The 20,751-nt window shown below is 41.2% G+C and overlaps 1 protein-coding gene and 1 long non-coding RNA gene across 2 annotated transcripts; one reads left to right on the plus strand and one right to left on the minus strand.

Moving 5' to 3' along the window:
- Nucleotides 1-3,799: 3,799 nt before the first annotated feature.
- PSMA6 (proteasome 20S subunit alpha 6) lies at nucleotides 3,800-13,770 on the plus strand. Its single transcript, XM_064658629.1, has 7 exons — nucleotides 3,800-3,978; nucleotides 7,941-8,035; nucleotides 8,795-8,876; nucleotides 9,136-9,291; nucleotides 12,135-12,313; nucleotides 12,952-13,046; nucleotides 13,564-13,770. The coding sequence occupies exons 1-7, from the start codon at nucleotides 3,903-3,905 to the stop codon at nucleotides 13,619-13,621; spliced, it is 741 nt and encodes a 246-aa protein (XP_064514699.1). The 5' UTR covers nucleotides 3,800-3,902; the 3' UTR covers nucleotides 13,622-13,770.
- A 2,127-nt stretch (nucleotides 13,771-15,897) lies between these two features.
- On the minus strand, nucleotides 15,898-20,364 carry LOC135416010 (uncharacterized). Its single transcript, XR_010431386.1, has 3 exons — nucleotides 20,271-20,364; nucleotides 16,810-16,883; nucleotides 15,898-16,202 (listed from the first exon to the last, which is right to left on the minus strand). It is a non-coding gene; the product is annotated as an uncharacterized LOC135416010 (long non-coding RNA).
- Nucleotides 20,365-20,751: the final 387 nt, after the last annotated feature.

Consider the following 20,751-nt stretch of genomic DNA (forward strand, 5'->3'; position numbering starts at 1 on the left):
TTTTCAGTTTGGGTTTTTTTATCTTTTTTTTTTTATCAAACTTTTCATCTACACTGAAATTCATAAACTCTGTGCTTCAAAGAAATTAAGCAGCACTTACAAAGTACCTTCAAGTTTATGGGGCTGACCTTACAACAGTGTTGCAAAATGTCTGCCTCTAATAAATGAAGCTTAGGGGGACAAATGGTATGTTTACCTTTTTCCAGGCACACATTAGTCCTAATACTTTCTCACACTAATTAGAATTCATTTGATCACATAGAATGCGAAAGATTTGTTACAGCAACATGTATTAATATTTTGTTTGGAAGAATAAGGAAACAACCAGTGGAATATTTTGTGGCTCTTTCACACCCTCAGATTTGCTGCTTCTGACAGGATTTCACATCACGACAATAGTTTGCTTATGGGAATGCATGGATTTTTTAAATGAAAATCGATAACTAGAAGTTCTTAAAGGCAATAATAGGACAAAACTGATTTTTGTAGAGACATTTCTATAAAACCCATCCCAAGTTATAAAGCAAGAAAAATAGTATAAATTACAGGAAAAATGTTCTAAGTTATTATTTTTAAGTGTATGGTAAACATGTTTGTTTATTGCACTTAAAACTTTAATGCAAGCCTTTTTCTCCCCAAAACATAGAAATGCCACATAAATCTCAGATGAAATATCATGATTTTGTCACATTTGTCTTGTATGCTGAAAAATCCTCTGAAACTCAGATGAACCATGCAGATCTTTTTGTACAGTACTTGTAGTTCTGAGCTCTTGCAAGCTCTGTCAGGATTCTTAGCATTCAAGCATGTTCCCTGCTATTTATTTTTTTTCCATGACAGAAAGCAATTCTGACACTTGCTGTTCTTCTGGTATCAGCTTTTAAACCAGCAGGTGTGATTTGCATGTAGTCAAGTCCTTCAAATACTGTGCAGAAAGTGTAGAGGAGCTGGGTGCCTCCTAAGGTAACAAAGAACCTTGGTTTTAAAAACATTATTGGTAGTGTTCCTCACAGTCGCCTTTTCTTGCAGAACATGACAGCTCCTATGGGGTCCTCCAGGAAAAGCAGAGAGGTTGGATCTACTTCTCTCATTCCTCAATACTTTTAATTTGTCAGAAGATTGTTTTTACAATTCTATAAGTCAGAGAACGGCCACATCTTGAAAGTGGCAAATACTGCTTTTAAACTAAGTATCTGCTCGTGTACAGGACCACTTAGTTAGCAGCTGCTGCTCTGTACAAGGCTACCTTACTCTCTGTATGAAGTTCCACAGCAGCATAAGCTGGTGTGAATCAGTGCTGTTACAGTCCTCATTTGGTACTAGCTCTGATGGTTGTGCAGCCTGAAGCAATTCAGAGCTGGGTTGTCTGAATGCAAACCCCTTACAAAATTTGCTTCAGCTAGGTCTAAATAGGTATTGTTGCACTGAACTAGCAGTGGTGCACAAGTACTGGTACCTGTGGGCGTGGGGCTGAAACGTCAGGCTGCAGAAGGTGGGTCCCAGAAACTGGACCTTCCAGTTTTCCATTTCATTACCAGGCACGTTCACCTGTTGCAATTTGTGTTCTACCTCACCTTGATCATTAACAGACATGCATAGGATCAACATCTAGCTGGAATACACACATCCTCTGCTTCCTTTTGGCTGAGGACATGTCCCCAATCAGTCACTTGGGTTTCACCTCAAAAACCGTTCTTATGGAAATACTGTAATGCTTTCTAAATAAGAACACGATACACTAATGTACTTGGGGGACAGCGGAACCGAATCTGGAATTTACAACTGGAAGGTGTTACAACATTAGTGGCAGATTTGTGACTTTTTGTTTTTCAGTATTTGCCTCTAATACACTTCTCTGTAGATCTTTGCAGGAAATTAATGACCTCCTCTCTAGAACCAAAGGAGAAACAACCTACAGACTTTTTTGTTTGTATGCTACCTGTTACATAGATGCACATGGTCTCCAGAGGCTCTGTTCTGACTGAGATTATTTATTTGCATGTTATGTAAGACATTTATGAAATAACATTTCTTTTGTGTTGCTGTAAGTCTTCAAATTTCCGATTACTGAAACAGGGCATTTCAAGATAACAATGAATATGAGGATTTTCTTCTTGAGTATGTAAAGGGAATTCTGAGGGCTTCATTGGCAATAAATGTGAGAGCCAAACCAAAGCATACCAACATTTATCAGCAGATCTATTTGACATCTCCTGCTGTTTATACAGTGGTACAGTAAAAATTCAAGGTAATTTATTAGAGAGGTGGTTCATGCTGAATGCTAGAGAGGCAAGTCTTGAGAACAGTACAGGAATTGTTACCCCCAGAAGGATACTGACTGCCATATGCTAGCACACAGAGTGGGGAGAACAGGAATCAGAAGGAATGAGACCTTAGCTTTGTGTGCTGCATGGCATGGAGCCGGAGACACACTGGCAGGATAGAGTTGAGGAAGACTGAACTGATTCAGCCTGTTCTCCTGCTCTTTTGTGAATGGCTTCATCTCCAAGATCACCCACTTACTGCTAATACGTTAAAAAGGTGTCAGTGAAGTCAGCCTTCCTCAGGATCCAGCAACATGGAATTTGACTCTCATATGGTTGATCAGAGGTGATGATGAACATTAAACCAAAAACACGATTGCTCCTCTGAAACAATGCTGTACTTTGGAATCTGACAAAATTGCTATGTAGATGGAGCAAACTTCTGGAAGCTGTATCCTGAAAGTATCATAACTTCTACTCCATCATGTCTATGGTGTTGTCCCTCCAGATGGCTGGAGACTGAGAGAGGAGTGTATCATTAAAGGTGCTCTCTGTAGTCCTAATATTTTTCCTTGGGCATCCTCTTTTGGCCACAATTGGAGACACAGCATTGAGTCAGACTCCATGTCCGACCCAGCAGACACAGTTGTACATTTTCATGTTCTCTGTGTTCCAGTGCCTGCATCTCACCTTTAAACATTTCATGTCCGCCCACAAAGGGCTTCCTTAATGAAAGGGACAAACTCTGCACCTTGTAATATACAGTAAGACATTTTCTTCTCCCATAGCATTAATAAGTAGGAAGAGTATTTTGAAAAATTTGAGAGTGCAGACTTGTATTGTGCGGCATGCACAAAGTGCACTTGCATTCTGCTTTTTCAACTAAGAGTAAGCTCATCTAATAATAATTTTAAAATAGAAGTGTGGATACCAAAACACAGCTTCTCCAACTCTTTTAATGACCAACTTTTAAAAAAATGCCTTCCCATGAAGAGTAGGGGAAATCCAACAAGATGAAAGGCAAAAACCCCCATATATTCACGAGTTTAAATTTGGGGAATTTCCCTTTGTACTGGACACCGATAAAAAGTATTTTCACGTTATAACGCAGCTGCAAGAACAATTACTTATTATGAGTACCTTAAGCATGTTTTTTGAGGTATTTGCTTTAAAATTATACTCATTAAAGAGAGCACGTGGAATGATTTACTTTGGAAAATTAGGAGGGGTTTTGTTTTCCTGGCTGGCTGGTGATGCTTTTATCCCGTTTTCCGCTGTTTCCGTGCGCATTCCCTAAGGCACGTCCAACGGGATTCTGGGTTTCCATGAATCAAAAACCACCCGACCAGCCTGGCACCCCAAGGCTTTTCCCGCTCCACAGTACCCCTCCCCCGCGCTACCGCGGCCCCGCCGCAGTGACTCTGCATGTCGCGACAGGGCAGCGGGCGGCGGCCGCCACGAGCGGGCATGCGCAGCGCCGCGGGTGGAGCGTGACTGTGCGCGAGCGGCGCCCGCCTCGGCGCCTGCGCGGAGGAGGGGAGGGGCGCGTGACCCGGAAGCGGTAGGGCGCTGTGTGTCGCAGGGCCCTGCACGCGCACTGCTCCCCCGGCCGCGCGCCGCTCCCGCGCCGCTCCCGCCATGTCGCGCGGCTCCAGCGCCGGGTTCGACCGGCACATCACCATCTTCTCGCCCGAGGGCCGCCTCTACCAAGTCGGTGCGTGTCCGACCCGCGGGGCCGCCGCAGAACTGCCCCGTCACGGGCCCGGCCTGCCCAGCTCGGCGGCGGCCGACTCGGGGAAGCTCCGCCGAGCCTGGCGGCCAGTGCGGAGCGGGACGTGGTGCCTCCCGTGGCTCGGGAGTCTCGGTTCCCGCCTGGCCTGGTCCCGCGCGGTGCGGGGAAAAGGCCGGTGGGAGCCTGGAGCAGCGGCTGTCCCGGTCGTGCCGGCGCGGGGACCTGGGAAAGGGATGCTCGAATGTGATAAGGAAAACTTAGAGCCAGGGTGGGCTTTTTCGAGTGTCCCCTGCCATGGGAGGGATCTCCTGTGAGTTCCTGGTGTTCGATTTCAGATGCTTGGAGACCAAGACTGCAGTTATCCAGGGGCTGTTTATTCCTCCTTAAGTGTTTCTTGTGTGTCTTGCCAAGCCTAGGAGCATTGCGTTTTGGAATCTGAGAACTACGACAGCTTTTTGAAATGGGACTTGAACTGCCTCAAACCCTGCATGCCAGAGTGACAGAGTCAGTTTTTGGATGTAACCCTTGCGCTTCCTTGTTACACCTGAGTGCCGTGTGTTCTGTAAGCCGTGGCCTGTGAGGCAGCAGCACCCATCCTTTATTTTCAGGCTCCTTTGAACAATCTGCAATGAAGCTGTGGCCTTGCTTCAGCTTCTTCCATAGACCACTTTTGTTCCTATTTTTACAGTGCACCGGCTTTTATGGAAGCACATCATGGTACTCCTTGTGCAGGATGCTCAGGGATGGCACAGTCAGCTCCCAGCCTGGCAGGATAGTTGGCTGAGAGGGCTCCCGGAGGATCCGCACAACAGGGACAGATGAATTGTTTTGCAGCGTCATCCTGATGCCATTTTCCCCTGGAGCTTAGTGGCTCCTCCCCAGCTGTGGTGACTTCATTGCACATCCATTGCATGGCATGTCCATACATCCATTTGTTCTCCAGGAAGGGAGGTTGCTGGCATCAGACTGCATGAATTGTCTGTCGTAGCCATTAGTTTCTTTTGTGACTGCCCTTCAGTTTTTCTCAGGAAGAAGCCTGTGTGGATTAGGCTTCATGGGCAGGCAGCCCAGTCTTGAGCAATCCTTTCTTCAGGGAGGAACAAGGAAAGCACGTGTGTATGGGTGCCTGTACACAGGCAGAAAGTTACCTGTATGAGATACCTTCATGCGGGTACTGTCTTGTATCTGGAGCATGTGTAATGCTTATATGCAGCTTGCATGGCAAGCATTATACATACAGATGGTAGGGACAGTGCTTCCTCACACAGGGTGTCAGTGGTTCTGTGATAGGAGAGTCATGGGTTCCAGCCTTCTGTCACCATTAAAACGGGCTGGTTGGTCTGCATCACTTTTCAGTCTGTTACTCTGTTGCAGTACTGCTTGTTGGGAATGGTTTCTGCATTCTGTAGTAGAGAGGAAATTGAGCCTTGGTTTCTGCCTCCTGGGTATATTCAGCCATTAGGTTAATATATGACAAATATGTAGTATCTCCATACCTTTTAACAGTGTCTTAGAAGCAAATATCTGCATGTGTGTTTGAGAGCCTCTGCACACAGCCTGAAGCTGTCATAAAGACATTTTAAGTACCTGTATGCTATAGGAAGAAAAATATGTAGATGTGCAGTTATCTTTAGGCAAGAGTGAGCTCACTTTACCTGCAGCCAGGCTGGTAGCCATGGCATGGGCAGAAATCTCTTGTTTGCTTGTGGTCAGATATCTAAATTTACCTATTTTATCCTTATCTCTGTGCTGGATTCAGATTAACTAGGGGCTGTCAAGGATGGGCATGGACATATGTTGCTTTAAGGTTGCCTTAGGACTTGAAGTTTTTCTGGAATTGGCAGAACAGGAACAGGGATTTTCGGCATAGTGATATTGGACTGAAATGCCTGTACTTTTTCTTAGGTCTGTCTTCTGCTTCCAAAGCTCAAAAAATTCATGTGCTGTTGAAGTGACCTCATATGGGAAAACTAACAGTTATTTCTCATTACTGTAGTTAAAATCCCTCAGAACATCAGCGTTCTCTTGCTACTTATTAGTTCCACTCTTCAAAGGTGATGTTTCTTCTAAGTAGAGTCCTGGCGGGTGAAGAAAATTATTATAGTCAAATTTCTGACTGTTGTGATATATTCAGGGAACAGCAATGGGCTGCTGTTCTCAGAGAGGATGTATGCAGTGCTACTGAAGTACTTACACAGAAGTAAACAGACTTAAAACACCACTAGCAACTTGGATTTGTTACACTGTAAGAGCCACTTCACCTTTTGGCTTGTCTCTTTGAAAACTGAGCAATGGAGATGGTAATAGTACCAGTGCCAGAAGGGACTGCAGTTCAGCAAGCCTGGTTGTCAGTACTTGTGAGCAAAAACTAGTTTGTGAGGGCACCTGTTCTGCTGCCACCTGTGTCACAGAACCGCAGAATAATAGCTGATGTTGGAGGGGACCTCTGGAGATTATCTGGTTCAACCCCTTGCTCAAGCAGGCCCACCTAGAGCTGGTGGTCCAGGACCATGTCCAGACAGGTTCTGAATAGTACAGGCAACCTGTGCCAGTGCTCAGTCACCATCACGGGCAAAAAGTGGTTTTAGGTGTTCAGTTTGTTCCAGTCACCTCTGATTCAGTCCCATCACTGGGCATTGCTGAAAATAGCCTGCTCTGTCCATTTGCTTTATACCCTGCCTTCAGGTGTTTCTACACATGAATAAACAAGTGTTGCAGAGCCTGGGCATGGGGCTTCAAATGTGACCAGTTTGTGGGCAGTGCTGGCTCACATCTCACTGGGTTCTGTGCTTCACTGCAGGCTGGCACTGATCATCCCAGGGGAGGGGACTGAAGAGGTGAGCGGAGTTGTGCATCTAGCAGAGGAAAAGGGAGAACATCCTTTTTGGCATGTTTGGGTAACCAATAAATGCTCTTATGTCTGAGAGTAATAAATACAGTGCCATAAAAACCTGATGGTCAGCCCTTCCTCAACACTGACTCAGCAGATTGAACATTAAGATCCCGGTATTGCAAGATTTGGTTTTTTTCATCTTCAGATTATTACTCTTCTGTTTTACAGTCTCTTCCATAGATCCAAATGCAGCTTTTAAAACAGCTGAGTTTCTTGCTCACGTTATTTTAGAAGATAGTTTTGGCAATGTACTGTGCTGTTTGTAGACATGTTCTAAATTCTGGTTTCACTTGCGTAGCTAACAGAAAAATCACCCACATTTAGCTGCTGCTTGAAACTTGCCTTTCTTAGCCAGATATTAAAAAGTTCTGAATGTTTATCATATGTTGCTAGATAAACAGGTTTTAAAGTTGTTTCATGGATCATTTCAAGTAAATCTTAATCCATTGTACTTATATGAATAATGCTATTTAGTTGGCATCTGTGTAGATTTCATTCTAAAAAGTGAATAAAAGCATTACAGTATTTGAATGTCAAGTCAGAAAATGTGATAGTAAGGCTAAAACCCATCTCCTGTGTCTGGTCAATCATATCAGTTTTCATCTATATCAGTTAAGAACTAGAAAATAAATTTATATCCTTGCAATGGTAGCAATGCTTAAAATACTAAACTTCATGTCAAAAATTCTTCTATAAGAATTTATGGTTACTGTAGGTTAAGTGGAACCATTTATCAGAACAGCCTTTTTGTTTTAAAACATATTCTGTTGCTGTTAAGCTTGAACAGAACGAAACAGCAAATTATAAGAAATATTTGAAGGAAACAGTGACAGTGGTTTTGTGAAGAGAATCAATGACTTCCAATAACTGTCAGAAAGTTCTTGTGCACATTGTACTGAAGACCTTAAGGACACAAAGTGCTGCACAAGTATTAAAATATTAAAAAGGCCACAACTTGGCAAGATTCCTGGGTGGGGGGAAGATGTGTCAGAGTTAGTTGTACTAGCATCTCTGACGCAAGTTTTTTATTAACACTTATATGTTTTTCTAGAATATGCATTTAAGGCCATTAACCAAGGTGGACTTACATCTGTAGCTGTTCGTGGGAAGGATTCTGCAGTAATTGTAACACAGAAGAAAGTACCTGTAAGTAGTCTGTTTTCGAGGGGTGGTCTGGAAGGAGAGTAGAAAAAAGGTGGGGGTGAGACTCCGCAACATTGATATTATAGTTGTTAGCACTGACATATATTGTTGCTTGAATTGAATGTGTAATTATCCTGCTTATTACAAGTTCTAGATCCATTTAGTGCTCAACTGTGAATTTCCTCACCAAATACTGCAATATTGGTTTCCTCTGTAGTTGTTGAAGGGATAAAGCTAAAATATAAAGTTGATTCTGCTGTTCTTTAGCATGCATACATTGCTCCAGCTTGTAAGGGCTGAGTTGTCCATAATCAGTTCCCTGATTTCTTTATTTGCTACTGAGAAAATGTTATACCAATAGCATGCAGAAGAGGTTTTCATGAGGGTTTTGGCTCAGTGATGATGTATTGTTGACAAAAGTGGTAAACTTTTGTGTCTAAAGGGGGACAGCATGTAATAAGAGAGCAGGTTTTTGTATGTGGGTTCTGAAAGTTTCTTCAGAGGGAAAAGGACTGTGATGTAGATCGTGTTCTTGCTGTTATTCTTTTCCAGATACTGCAGTTTTAATCTTCCCTATTCTCCTATTTCTTCCTTTGCATGCCTACAGCAGTAAATGGTAGAGAGCCTGAAAAACAACTTTTGGCTGTTAGTGGGTCCTTTTGGGCTCTTCTGTAGATAGCAGAGCATCAGAGTCTGTTTTTGTTTTTTTTTTAAACTTCAAGGACAGTGTTTTCTATTAAATTATTTTTATTTCCTCTTTAGGACAAGTTACTGGATTCCAACACAGTGACTCATTTATTCAAAATCACTGAAAATATTGGCTGTGTGATGACAGGAATGACAGGTATTTAATTCATCATATTTTTTTAAATATTTAAAGCATGTCAGGTTTTTTATGTAGTTCGCTAGCTTTGTATCATATAATATCAATAAATGCTCTAGGAGATTTGTTCCACTCAGTCTAGTTTTGGAGAACTTATCTAGTTCTAATGGATGTATTTAAAGACAATGTAAAGTTGGACCTGGAATTTGCATTCTCAGGCAATGCTGGAAATAAACTTGGTACATGTTCAGTGAAATTAATATTCGTTCTTTCTGTCTAGCTGACAGCAGATCCCAGGTGCAGAGAGCCCGCTATGAGGCTGCTAACTGGAAGTACAAGTATGGCTATGACATCCCTGTGGATATGCTGTGTAAAAGGATTGCAGATATTTCTCAGGTCTATACGCAAAATGCTGAAATGAGGCCCCTTGGTTGCTGTAAGTATAGTGTGTGAAATTAATCTCTTCTGTTTCTTGTCTAAGCTTGCAACTTCTTGTATAAGAAATTCTCACTCATTTTCAAAATGGGCAGCTGAAGGAGTAAGAGGCATGAACAGCCAAATGAGAGAACAGCTTTGAAAGTCTTGAATTGGAGTCATGATTTTACCATTGACTCGGCATTTGAAATGATGTGGCCTCTTTAAAATGTGTGATACTGTTTCACTTCAGTTTTTGGGGCCTAGCCTGTTTGCACTGCACAGTGAGGTCTGTAAGTGTGAAATGCTCTTTTTAATGGTGTCTGTTTGTGGTGGTTTGACCTTGGCTGTATGCCAGGTGTCCACCAAAGCTTCTCCATCACTCTCCTCTTCAGCTGGACAGGAGAGAGAAAAAATACCATGAAAGGCAAGATAAGGACAGGGAGAGGTCACTCACCAGTTACCGTCATGGGCAAAACAGACTCAACTTGGGGAAATTAATTTATTACCGAGCAAATCAAAGTAGGATGCTGAGAAGTAAAACCAAATCTTCAGAACACCTTCCCCCTACCTTGCTTCCCAGGTTTAACTTTATTCCAGATTCTTGACCTCTCCCTCAGACAGAGGGGGACAGGAAGGTGAGTAGCGGTCAGTTTATCACACATTGTTTCTGCTGCTGCTTCCTCCTCAGGGGGAGGACTCCTCACACTCTTTCCCTGCTCCCTCTCCAAGGGAGATAGTCCTCCTTTATTTCTCCAGAGCGAGTCCTTCCCGTAGGCTGCAGTTCTTCATAGACTGCTCCAGCATGAGTTCCTCTCTCCACAGGGCCACAGGTCCTGCCCCAATGCAGGCTTCCCATGGGGCCACAGCCTTCTGCAGGCATCTACCTCCTCCAGCACAGAGTCCTCCAGGGGCTGCAGGTGGATCTCTGCTCCACCATGGACCTCAGTTGCCTCACCATGGTCTTCATGGGAACCTCTGTGCTGGTGGCTCCTCCCCTTCCTTCTTCACTGACCTGTGTCTTCAGAGCTGTTCCTCTCTCCTATTCTCACTCTCTGTCCTGTCTGTGTTTGCTTCTTTGCTTCTGACAAATAACTTTTTTTTTTCCTTCTTAAATACATTATCCCAGAGGTGCTGCCACTGTTGCTGATGGACTCTGCCTTAGCCAGTGGTGGGTCCATCTTGGAGCTGGCTGGCATTAGCTCTGTTGGACATGGGGGAAGCTTCTACCAGCTCCTCACAGAAGCCACCTCTGTAGTCCCCTCCCTGCCAAAACCTTGCCATGCAAGCCCAATACATTGTGTCTGGGTAAACATAGCTGTTAAAACAGACAGATGGAGAGTGCAATTATGCTTGTGCAGATTTTGTGGCGGTTTTATCTAAGTAGTATGTATAGGACAGATCTGCATTATTTTTGGTCTTAACTTAGCCATCATGTATATAATGTAGAGAAGAAGTGCTAAAAATATTTCCCTTGCAAATATTTTTACAGCTTGTTTTATAACAGCAAATGCAGCTTAAATGAAAAAAAGTTGTGTGAAAAGTCGTATTTTTGTAGATATTCCTGGTCATCTGTGTGTTCTGAGGTTGGTTTTGACTTGTTTTTTCTCTTACATTTGACTGTAAGCAAATTATAACTGTGCTCATAGGGTGTTTGGGAACTGAGGTAAAAGACTTAAAAGGTTTCCTCAGCTACTTTTTCATTAACCATTCTGTCTGGGTTTTTTTTTGATTGGTTGGGTTTTGCCAGGTTTTTTTTTCTTTTAAGAAGAATAGTTTCAGAATTGATGAATCACTTCTCATAATCATAGTAGGCACTACAACTTCTCACTAAAGAAGCAACATTCAAGGTTGCATCACAGTTTCCATGATGGGGCAATTTTCCTATGCTTGTAATTTTCAGGAATGATTGTTTCTTTCTTCCCTTGGCATTTCCCATGCCTTGATACTACTGGAAATTTCTTTTTTAAAATACGTGAATAAAAATGTATTTTTCTTGACTTCCCTTAGTCTCTTTTAAAAATATGAAGGGATTTTTTTTCTATCGTATTGCTGCTCAGAAGCTTATCAACTCTAACCACTGGTAAAAAGTTACACAAGTGTAAAGTGAAAATAACTGAAAATCTTGACCTTGTTCTGTTTTGAGTTTTTATTGCAAGTATTTCTTTTGACTTATTTTTTAATATGCATAATGAGACAATGCAGTTGTAAATCAAAAAGTGAGAGTGAACACATGCATTTCAGTGATGTGATCAGTTTGTGTTACTTGAAATCTATCCAGCTTAAACTTGGTCAAATGGTCTTCAGAGATTCAGTTTGTCCTGATTTCTCCATTTCTCCATTTAATTTCAGATTCTTTTTTTCTTTAAAGAAAAGAGGAAAAGGTATATAATGCTTTTCAGTGCTTTTTAGGCTTACAAACGAGAAATCTAAATTTGATCTTTTAATATTTCTATTAGTTTCAACATGTTTGTAAAGTTGCTTTCTAATAGAAAGCACATGGTAATAGAACTATTGTTTATATTTTGTGTCATATAACACAGGATGTGAGCTGTGGCTAGGTTAACTTTTGTGTTTCCTGACTTTGTGGTTCTTTACACACTGAGCGTGGTAAAAATGTGTTTTTAATGAGTAGCCTTCCTTGGGAATCACGGAAATATGGTTCGTGCTAAACTGAGTCACACCTGGTAATGAGATGCTCATAAGAAATGGCAAATTAAAGAGGAAATCGCAGCTCCAGGTATGGACTGATTCCCAGAAATGTACTGCTGTGCGTGCACGTTTTTTCACAGGAGTATCCATTCTATTCTTGAATTGAATTGATAAAATTGGGAAATAAAAAGATGAACAAATTTTCTCTTCAAGGTATGATTTTGATTGGTATTGATGAAGAACACGGCCCTCAGGTATACAAGTGTGATCCAGCAGGTTACTATTGTGGATTCAAGGCCACAGCTGCAGGAGTTAAACAGACAGAGTCAACCAGTTTTCTTGAAAAGAAAGTAAAGAAGAAATTTGACTGGACATATGAACAGACAGTAGAGGTAGGCCAGCAGAAGGAAATAAAGATTTGTTAAAGTATTTTTAATGAATGTGCTGCATGTAGGCTTGCAATATAGAGAAATTCAGGTAGGCATTTCTGCTTTCCTTGCACTTCCGTATTGCTACCATAGCAAGAATAGCTATTCCAACCAGAAAATCTTTTGAAGGTATTCTGCAAGTGTTTAAATAGTCATCTATTCTGCTTTTTCTGCTTTATGTTAGCTGAAGAAGATTCTGTAATTGTAGCACTCCCATTGTAGCTGGTGGTTGGTTACTACAGTGCTTGGTTTTGGGAATACCAGTATGACTTACTTTTAGTCGCATTTAAAACAATCTTCATATTAGAAGGCATTTCAAACAGGATCTCTGCATGATAGAAGGTTGGTTTTGTTGTGTGGTTTTTTTACTACGAAAATGACTTGTCCTTTGCTTTTTGTAGATTGGTCTTTTTAGGGAGAGGAGTGGAGAGGTACTGTGTTCTGTAGCAAGGAAAAACTATTTAGAACTTCTGAGCTGAGGTTTTGAAGTGAAAGGAAATAACTTTAAACTAGAAGGAAGGGTAGTTGTTAATGCTATGTCTATTTAAAAGAAAAGCCTTAGTGCTTTATTTTTAATGATGAGGGGTTTTGTCATCTTTCAGACAGCAATAACATGCCTATCTACTGTACTGTCCATTGATTTCAAACCTTCAGAAATAGAAGTTGGTGTAGTCACGGTGGAAAATCCTAAATTCAGGTAGGTGATCAGTGTTGATAAAACTTGGTGTGTTTCTCTGGTTATTTGCAATTAGTTTTACCTTCTTGTGTAATCATAAATCGAGAAAAGAGATAAATGCCAGAGGTTGACGGTCTGGAGATTTTTTTACTTGTAACTCTTCAAAACATGTAGGGGTAGAAAACATTGTTTAAAAAAATAATACATTTTTAAAACGTTTGACATGGTTAAGGGATTCAGTAAAGTGTTCTCTTTCATTTCATTCTTCTTACCAGGTCCTAACTTGAAAATGTATTACTCGTGAAGAATTACCTGTTCTGTTTCCACCATTTGTTACCTCCTTTTCTCTAGTGCCTTTGATTATTCCTTTATTTTTCAAAAAGAATTGAAATGTCAGCCTGTGGCCCTGGCAGCAGGACTTTAAAGGGTAGAAAGATGCATTGCTGTAAAACTTAATTGTGGAGATATTAGGTGGTAATATTGGAACTTAAGGGGAAGAATCATTTAAGCTATTTAAGATTTCTTTCTGTTCTTTCAGGATCCTTACAGAAGCAGAGATTGATGTGCACCTTGTAGCTCTGGCAGAGAGAGACTAATTAGCATTCCCATTTCCATTGTCTGTGCTTCTGGCCAGAATGTTTGGTGAAAAGAAAACACTTACTGATGGCTTTAGATTATGGGTGGGAAACAATGTTCGCTATATGATGTATTTTACTCTGTACAAATAAAACAGAGGTTTTTGAAATGTGTTGTATCTCCTTTTAATACAATTTTTTCAACTTTCAATTCTATGAAACTTATCCAAATGCCTGATGATTTTGAGTGTTCTGTGATGATTGCTTGCCTTTTAATTGTATTTTAAGAGAAGTTTTATACTCTGAGCTGTATTTTTCATCTGAGCTATTTGGCTCCTAGTGTAAAGTTATATATCAGTTTTTGTGGTGTGTGTCCCCTGAGATAATTCTTACATTCACATTCATTCTCTCCTTGCCCTGATGTTAAAAGGCTTACAACGTTACTGGTTTAATTGTGGGGAAATTAAGAAGATCTTAATATTTGCTCAGGTTTGTAGGAGGATATAAAGCAAAAACTGGGGCTGGATGCGGCCAACAGACAAAATCCATCAACAAGAGTGTCTCTGGGAAGCAATTGCTCTTGCTCCTTCAGAGGTTCTGGGTTAGGAGAGAAGACAGCAAAAACTTGAGGGAAGGTAAAGAAAAATGCATTTTTGTTTTGCTTCAATTGAAGGGGTTCCAGCCTCAGCAGGAAAAATGGAGATGAAGTGGTGAGGAAGGAGACACTGAGGAGAAAGGGAAGATTACCAGACAGTTTTAGCTGTTGCACAGACACGTTGAGTCTTCTTGAAAGAGTGCCAAGCTAATACAACTTAGTTCCTTACCTTCATTCCTCTGCTGTGCTCTTCCCACATTGGCTTTAATTATTCCAAAATTTTCTTTGATTCTTTTTCAAGACCTTTGGGGAAGGCTTCATAAGTCATCAGAAACTGGAATTGTGTAATTTTTTTCTTTGTGCTTTACAGTTAAAGCCCCTTGAATGTGTATTTTTCAAGTTCATTGTAGTAAAGAAGATGCAATTCTGTGTTTGGTGGTTTTAATAAAAGACAATGCTAACCTTATGTGATAACTCAGTTGAAGAGATTCAGATATACTGTGAATTGTTGACTTCACAAAGCTTTTTGAATTTTCATTCATGCCTCTGTGCTTCCCTCATGTCAGATAGTGTAGTACAGATGATAAAATGAAGCACTCCTGCTTCTGGTTTTGGGTTGGTTATCTGAGGATTCTGTGTGGGTTTGCGAAACACTTGGCACATTTGTGCAACTAATGGCGTGTTTAGAAAGGTGTGTTGTTTCAGTTGTCAGTGATGGCTGAGTTTCTGAAACACTCTAGTATCTTTCTTCCTAATACTCCAGTTGTATAACAACCTGGAATTTGAATAGACTTAGGTCATCATTTATTCTGCCATAAAATATAATCCACTGATAATTTGTTCTTGATCAGCTTTAATAATTTATAGAAAACTTCACTAATGACTTCTTCAACTTCCTTGAAAATTAAAAGGAAGAGGACAATTAGGGAGCCATATGACTAGAGCTCATTTGCATAGTATTTAGTATCAAAACTCCCTGCAACTCCTTTAATTCTAAATTTTGGAGCTTGTATGGCATTGTATAACTCAGGTGATGGTTCTGAGAGGAGTGGGTGTTTGTTCATACATTCTTTTGCATGCCTGTTTTGCAATGCAGAACAACCCATCTTGTGTTCAGAGATGAGGAAATAAGCTGTCTACAATATATTAGCTGTAAATGTTGCTTTTTTTTTAATAAGCAAAGTTAAAATTGCAGTAACTGAAATGTTATTTTTGCTAGTGTTTTCCCTGTAGTGAAAATTCATGGTTCTCTTTTCATACTAATAATGGGGATTTTTCTTTTTCAGTCAAAGCTTTTTGTTATTGAAGCTAAGGCAGTAATGCAGGTGGGGATACCTGACCAAAAGGGAAAACCCCATGTGTTATGCATAACACATAATTACATTTTTCACACCCTGGAGCAGATAGCACCTGCAACCAAACTACCAGCCATAGCTGGTGTTGAGCTGTACCTGTTATCACCTTCTGTTCCAAACCTGGCACTTACAAAGAAACGAGTATGTGTGGTACAATCCTAACACTTCTAGTTTGGGTAGGGCTTAGCAAGAGTGATACCAGACTTGGGATAGCTCCACATCTTTGTGGTTTGTTGTGCTAGTGCTGAAAACACAGATCTAGTTATAGTGTGAATGCATGAGTAGTTAAACAGGAATAGGATCGAGTTTTATTTGCATACTAGACCTAGATCAGTGTTACCTATACTAAATTTGGACTGGCTCTTTACCAGTGTTCTTTATCTGTGTTGTAGTGTAAGGATGTAAATGCATTAGCCAGCTTTCAGTCAACTGGAATGTCTCCAGATTCCTAAGACTTTTCAAAAATCATCCAAAGAGGGCTCATAATGACATCAGACTCTTTATGAGTATTGTCGCATCCCATCAGGTTCCACAGACTTAGAGCGATCCAGCTGAAGCGGCAGATCCTGCACAAGTTCAGGGTCAACTGGGAGTTTCTAATTCTCACAGCCATGGTCCTCCAGCTCAGGACACTGGGACCCTCTTAGCCTGTCTTTGGTGTTGAAGACAGAGGTAAAGAAGGTATTAAACATTTCTGCTTTTTCTGTGTCCCTGTTTGTGAGGTGATTATTCCTATCCTCTAATGGGCTGATGTTATTTCTGTGCTATCTTTTCCTGTTAGTGTATTGTAAAAAACTTTTTATTGTCCCCTACATTTCTGGCCAGCTTCAACTCCAGTTGAGTTTTGGGTGCACAAATATTCTCCCTACAGTGGCAAGCAGCATCTTTGTTTCTCTCATGTCACTTGACCTTGTTTCCACTGGGCATACACCTTCCTTTTTTGCCTTAACTCTAAGAGAAGATTCCTGTTCCGCCAAGCTGGCCTTCTGCCTTGGCTGCTTGACTTCCGACATTTTGGAATTGCCTGCTCCTATGCCCTTAGTATAACAGAATAACAGAATATTCTGAATTGGAAGGGACCCACAAGGATCATCAAGTCCAACTCTTAAATGAGTGGCCCATATGAGGATCAAAGACACAACCTTGGTGTTATTAGCACCATGCTCTGACCAACTGAGCTAATCTCAGGGTAAAAGAAAAAAGTAATTAGCACTGATGGACCCCAGCACCTTCAAAAGGGTTTTCCCAGGGGACCTTACCAATTAGTTTCCCAAGAAGCCTGAATTCTGCTCTCCTTGTGTCCGGAGTTGAGGTTTTGCTAGCACTTTTCCTCCTGTCAAAAGAGATTTTAAACTCAATTGCTTTGTAGTCACTGTGGCCAAGAAGGTCACCAATCACCACTTCACTTGTGAGACTCTCCCTTAACAAGCAACAATCATGTTATAAGGCAGGCAGTAGTGAACCTCTCTAGGATTTCAGATACTTCTTAAGAACAACGTGGTGCTGAATTAACTTGTAATGCATAATATTTGGCCATATATTTTCACTGTAAAGCTGATGACAGTCTAAGGACAGAGTGGTAGATCGGGAGTTTAGGTGCAGTGAGTACATACAGATATATTACAGCAATTTTAATGACATGGAATAATACGTGGCATACTTCTCTACCTTCTTTGTCCTGTTTTTCATTAAGTCAATGTCCAGGTTTACTAAATAAATATTTTGGCTCAGTGCACATTGTTGGAAGTAAGCTGAAAGAACTAGATCTGTATCTTGCTGGCATCTGAATTAAAAAAGTATTTAACTTTCCCATTTTTTAGCCTGACACAGCAGCAAAGCCTGCTATTTTGAGATCTATAAAACAGCGGCCTTATTGGGTCATGAGATCAAGTTTTGTGAAGCGTATCCCGTGACAGTGTTCATGTTTTCTTCCAGAAAAAACCCTACACTACCAGGGTAGTAACGGTAGGGGCACTGCTTTTCATTTTGTAATCAGTGATCTTGGGGTTTTTTTCAGGTGGAAATTTTTAAATTGTCATAGCTTGTTCCAGCCAGTTCTTGCTAGTAACAGTTTGTTCTGTTCTCTTGTTTTGCTGTAACCTAAACTACTTGGAAACAATGCAAGACATCCTGTAGCTGAGGATCTGTTGCAACAGTGAACTTAAACCTCTCATGCCTAAACTAAAACAAGGACCATCACATGCTCATGCAAAACTGTTTAAAATAGTGTCTGGATGTTGTTTATTTATCGTGGTTCTCATATTTAAAAAAAAAACTCCATTAAACACTTTAGCCTGTCCTTTGTAGTATATCTGTATAGATAGACTTGCATTTTTAAGTGACTGTCAAACCCCTCAGTTATTAGCAGTATTTGCTGCTGTTCACCAAGCTTTTCATAGCATAGTAATCTTTTCTCTAGTAGTAGTCTTAGCTGTGTCACCATCATCTATGAACATTCTGTGCTGCAATGTTAAATACAGGAACTCTAATGTTCTTGACTATAAACATGTTGAATAAATAGAGCCAGCATATCACTAAATCAAAATCCAGCTAACTGCTTGGCAGAATTGAGTCATCTGCAAAGTAGAGTGTGCTTCCACTTTTTGGGGATAGTGTTTTTCTCCTGGTCCTTTTAACAATCTGCCATCTGTAGCTGAGCTTCCTGGCACTGCAGATGCACTACTTGTCCATCCTCTACAGCTCATTGTGACTTAGTCGTTCGTTGAACCACAAGCATCTGGAATGAAGTTTCCTATCTAAGCCTTTAGCAGCATAGTGTGCAGTGCAGATTAGTACACACAAGCCAAGCTCTAATTTTTTTTGCCAGCAAATTGTATCTGTTTTCCAGAAAATGGAGTCTTGTGACACCCGCTGGAATAGAGAATTGTGAACATAAGGTATTTAATCCTTCATGGGATTCCTTAGACTAGAAAGCAACCCTCTCTCAAGTTAGAGAGTCAAACTTACTAGTTGTGGATGGAGAAACATGGCATGAAAGTGCATGGACTGGGATTGCACAATCAGGAACAGGGATGCCTTTCAGTGGCATCTGATGTTGCTGTGCCTAATCTCCCTGTTTTGTTCCCAGCTATGTCTGCCCTCTTCCTTCAGCCAGCACTGCTCACTTACATTTGTAATGAGCCATTCTCTTTACTTAATTAATGGAAAACATTGTTTTGTTTGGTTCAGTTCTCTGTTCCATTAGTGACCTGAATCAGCTCACTTGGGGATCAAATTGGCTGTAATGCTGGTGTAAAGGAGGGAAGAGGGAAATGAGATTGCACTGCGTCTGGTTTAAGCTGCTGTGGAAACCACAGCATGGATCACCAAAGGAACAGGAGTATCCATAACTCAATATCTCCTTGGCTACTGTTTGACTTAAACCTATATGGTGACACCTGGTTCACCAAAGTGGTGTTTGCCTGTGTCAGCAGGTGACTCAAGTCTTCACTCAGGCAGCATCAAGATGACCCCCATCTACTCTGAACATTTCTTTGGCGACAGCGCTCTTACAGCAGCTCCTTCTCAGTTTCTCTGCTCCTGTACCCATTGTGTAGCTTAGCAATTTCCAGAACTATCCAGGGAACCTGAATTGGAAACAAGCTTATGTTTAAAAAAAAAAAATCCAGCCAGAGAAGTAGCTGAGTTTGGACACTGGTTTAACCTTGATCCTGGTCCTGCAACAGTAATATTAAGCACAGGGGGCAGTGCAGCACAGGATCCATGAGCCAGGTCTGGTTAAACTAGCAGCACACCCGGTAGGAGTAACAGTCAGAATGCTCCCTTGTAAGTAAATATTTTCCTCTGGGAAAGAGGGGATATTAGCTCTCAGAATCTGTAGAAACCTCCTTTATGGAATTTAACTGAAGGTTGGCATGGCTGGCTAGGCAGGAGGTTTCTCTGGGCAGTGTACCTTAAGGTCATTTAGGAAGGTAGAACTTCCAACAACATATCAAGAAAACCTGCAGAAGTTGGCTGCCAAAGGGGACAGCAGCTGCCCTGCAGTGGCAGCACAGGTAGGATGGGCAGCATTTCTTTCTTTTCCTTTTCTGTCTGCATCCCTTAAACCACTTCTAGCCTTGCATATTTTTAGGGTGTTGTGAAGAAATTTATTTGCATTGAATATTAGCCTAGTTTCAGTTAACAGTATTTGGAAATGCCTGGCTGACAGAAAACGTTTCTCATCTAAGGATGTGGTGAACCTTGAAAATAGGCTACCAGGTTAGCTTAGTTACTCACTGCCCCTGAAGGTACCAGGAAGCGGGCTGAGGGTTGTCGAGGCTGTTGGCAGAAAGGATGGGAGAGAACGGAGGATTTTCGGTGATGACCAGGAAGGCTGCCTGACTTGCCGCAAGGTAGTGGCAAGTTGCCTGAACCCTCAGTCTCCACTGGATTTTCCAGCCTGTAGCTCCTAGTTGCTGTGCCTTGTGGGTGTCTGTGCACATGAAATGTTTGTTGAATACTTGTTAGAAGATTAGGTGATGATGTTCCCCATTCTTATCTCCAGGAGAAGTTTCCATTACTAACCTCTCTTGCCTAGTAACAAACCAAGTAAACAAGGTATAAAATAGTGTAAAGGTAGCATTGTAAGTGCAAAAATAGTTATATCCCATGGGTGGTAACAATACTCACCCAGGAAGTTATTTTTTTAACTTTTTTTCCTACTTTGAGTACTTGCACTGACACCTACATCTTTCTCACTCCAACGCAGAAAACAGACCTGACCTCTTGTGTAGGTAGTTCATCTGGGGACATCTGCCTGAAGTGCAGCAATAGTCCATAAATTCAGAGTTAGGAGATGGGCTGCAAAATAAGTCTGGAGGGGGAAGACAAAAAACAAACCCAGGTGGAGTGAATGTCCTGATATCCAGGTAAGGATTTCAGTGGTCTAAAAAGGAGCACAAGGTTGTCCAGAAATTGAAGAGAACAAAGCAAATCAGTGATAAGTAGCATTACAAGTGGTCATTATTACAGGAATGAAGTAGCAAAGGTCAATGTCAAGAGGGAAATTTAGTTACTAATAGAGAAAAAGAGAATAAAATGGATTTTTCTGCTCACTGATGCTAGACATATTGACAAATGAAAGCATGCGCAGTCAGCAGGATGATTGAGAAACTGCTTCTGTTGATGAAGTACATATTTGCAAAATGATGTTACAGTCCTTATTTGAAATACAGATAATAACAAGTGTGCAATACTTT

The sequence above is a fragment of the Pseudopipra pipra genome, chromosome 6 (assembly GCF_036250125.1).
Source record: "Pseudopipra pipra isolate bDixPip1 chromosome 6, bDixPip1.hap1, whole genome shotgun sequence".
Lineage (NCBI taxonomy): Eukaryota > Metazoa > Chordata > Aves > Passeriformes > Pipridae > Pseudopipra > Pseudopipra pipra.

What these genes read in the sequence shown, in the direction of transcription:
- PSMA6 (XM_064658629.1), top strand. Translation starts at nt 3,903, where the DNA reads ATGTCGCGCGGCTCCAGCGCCGGGTTCGACCGGCACATCACCATCTTC. An exon ending in GGGCCGCCTCTACCAAGTCG is followed by an intron (nt 3,979 to 7,940) that starts GTGCGTGTCCGA and finishes ATGTTTTTCTAG; the next exon opens with AATATGCATTTAAGGCCATT. An exon ending in AATGAGGCCCCTTGGTTGCT is followed by an intron (nt 9,292 to 12,134) that starts GTAAGTATAGTG and finishes TTTCTCTTCAAG; the next exon opens with GTATGATTTTGATTGGTATT.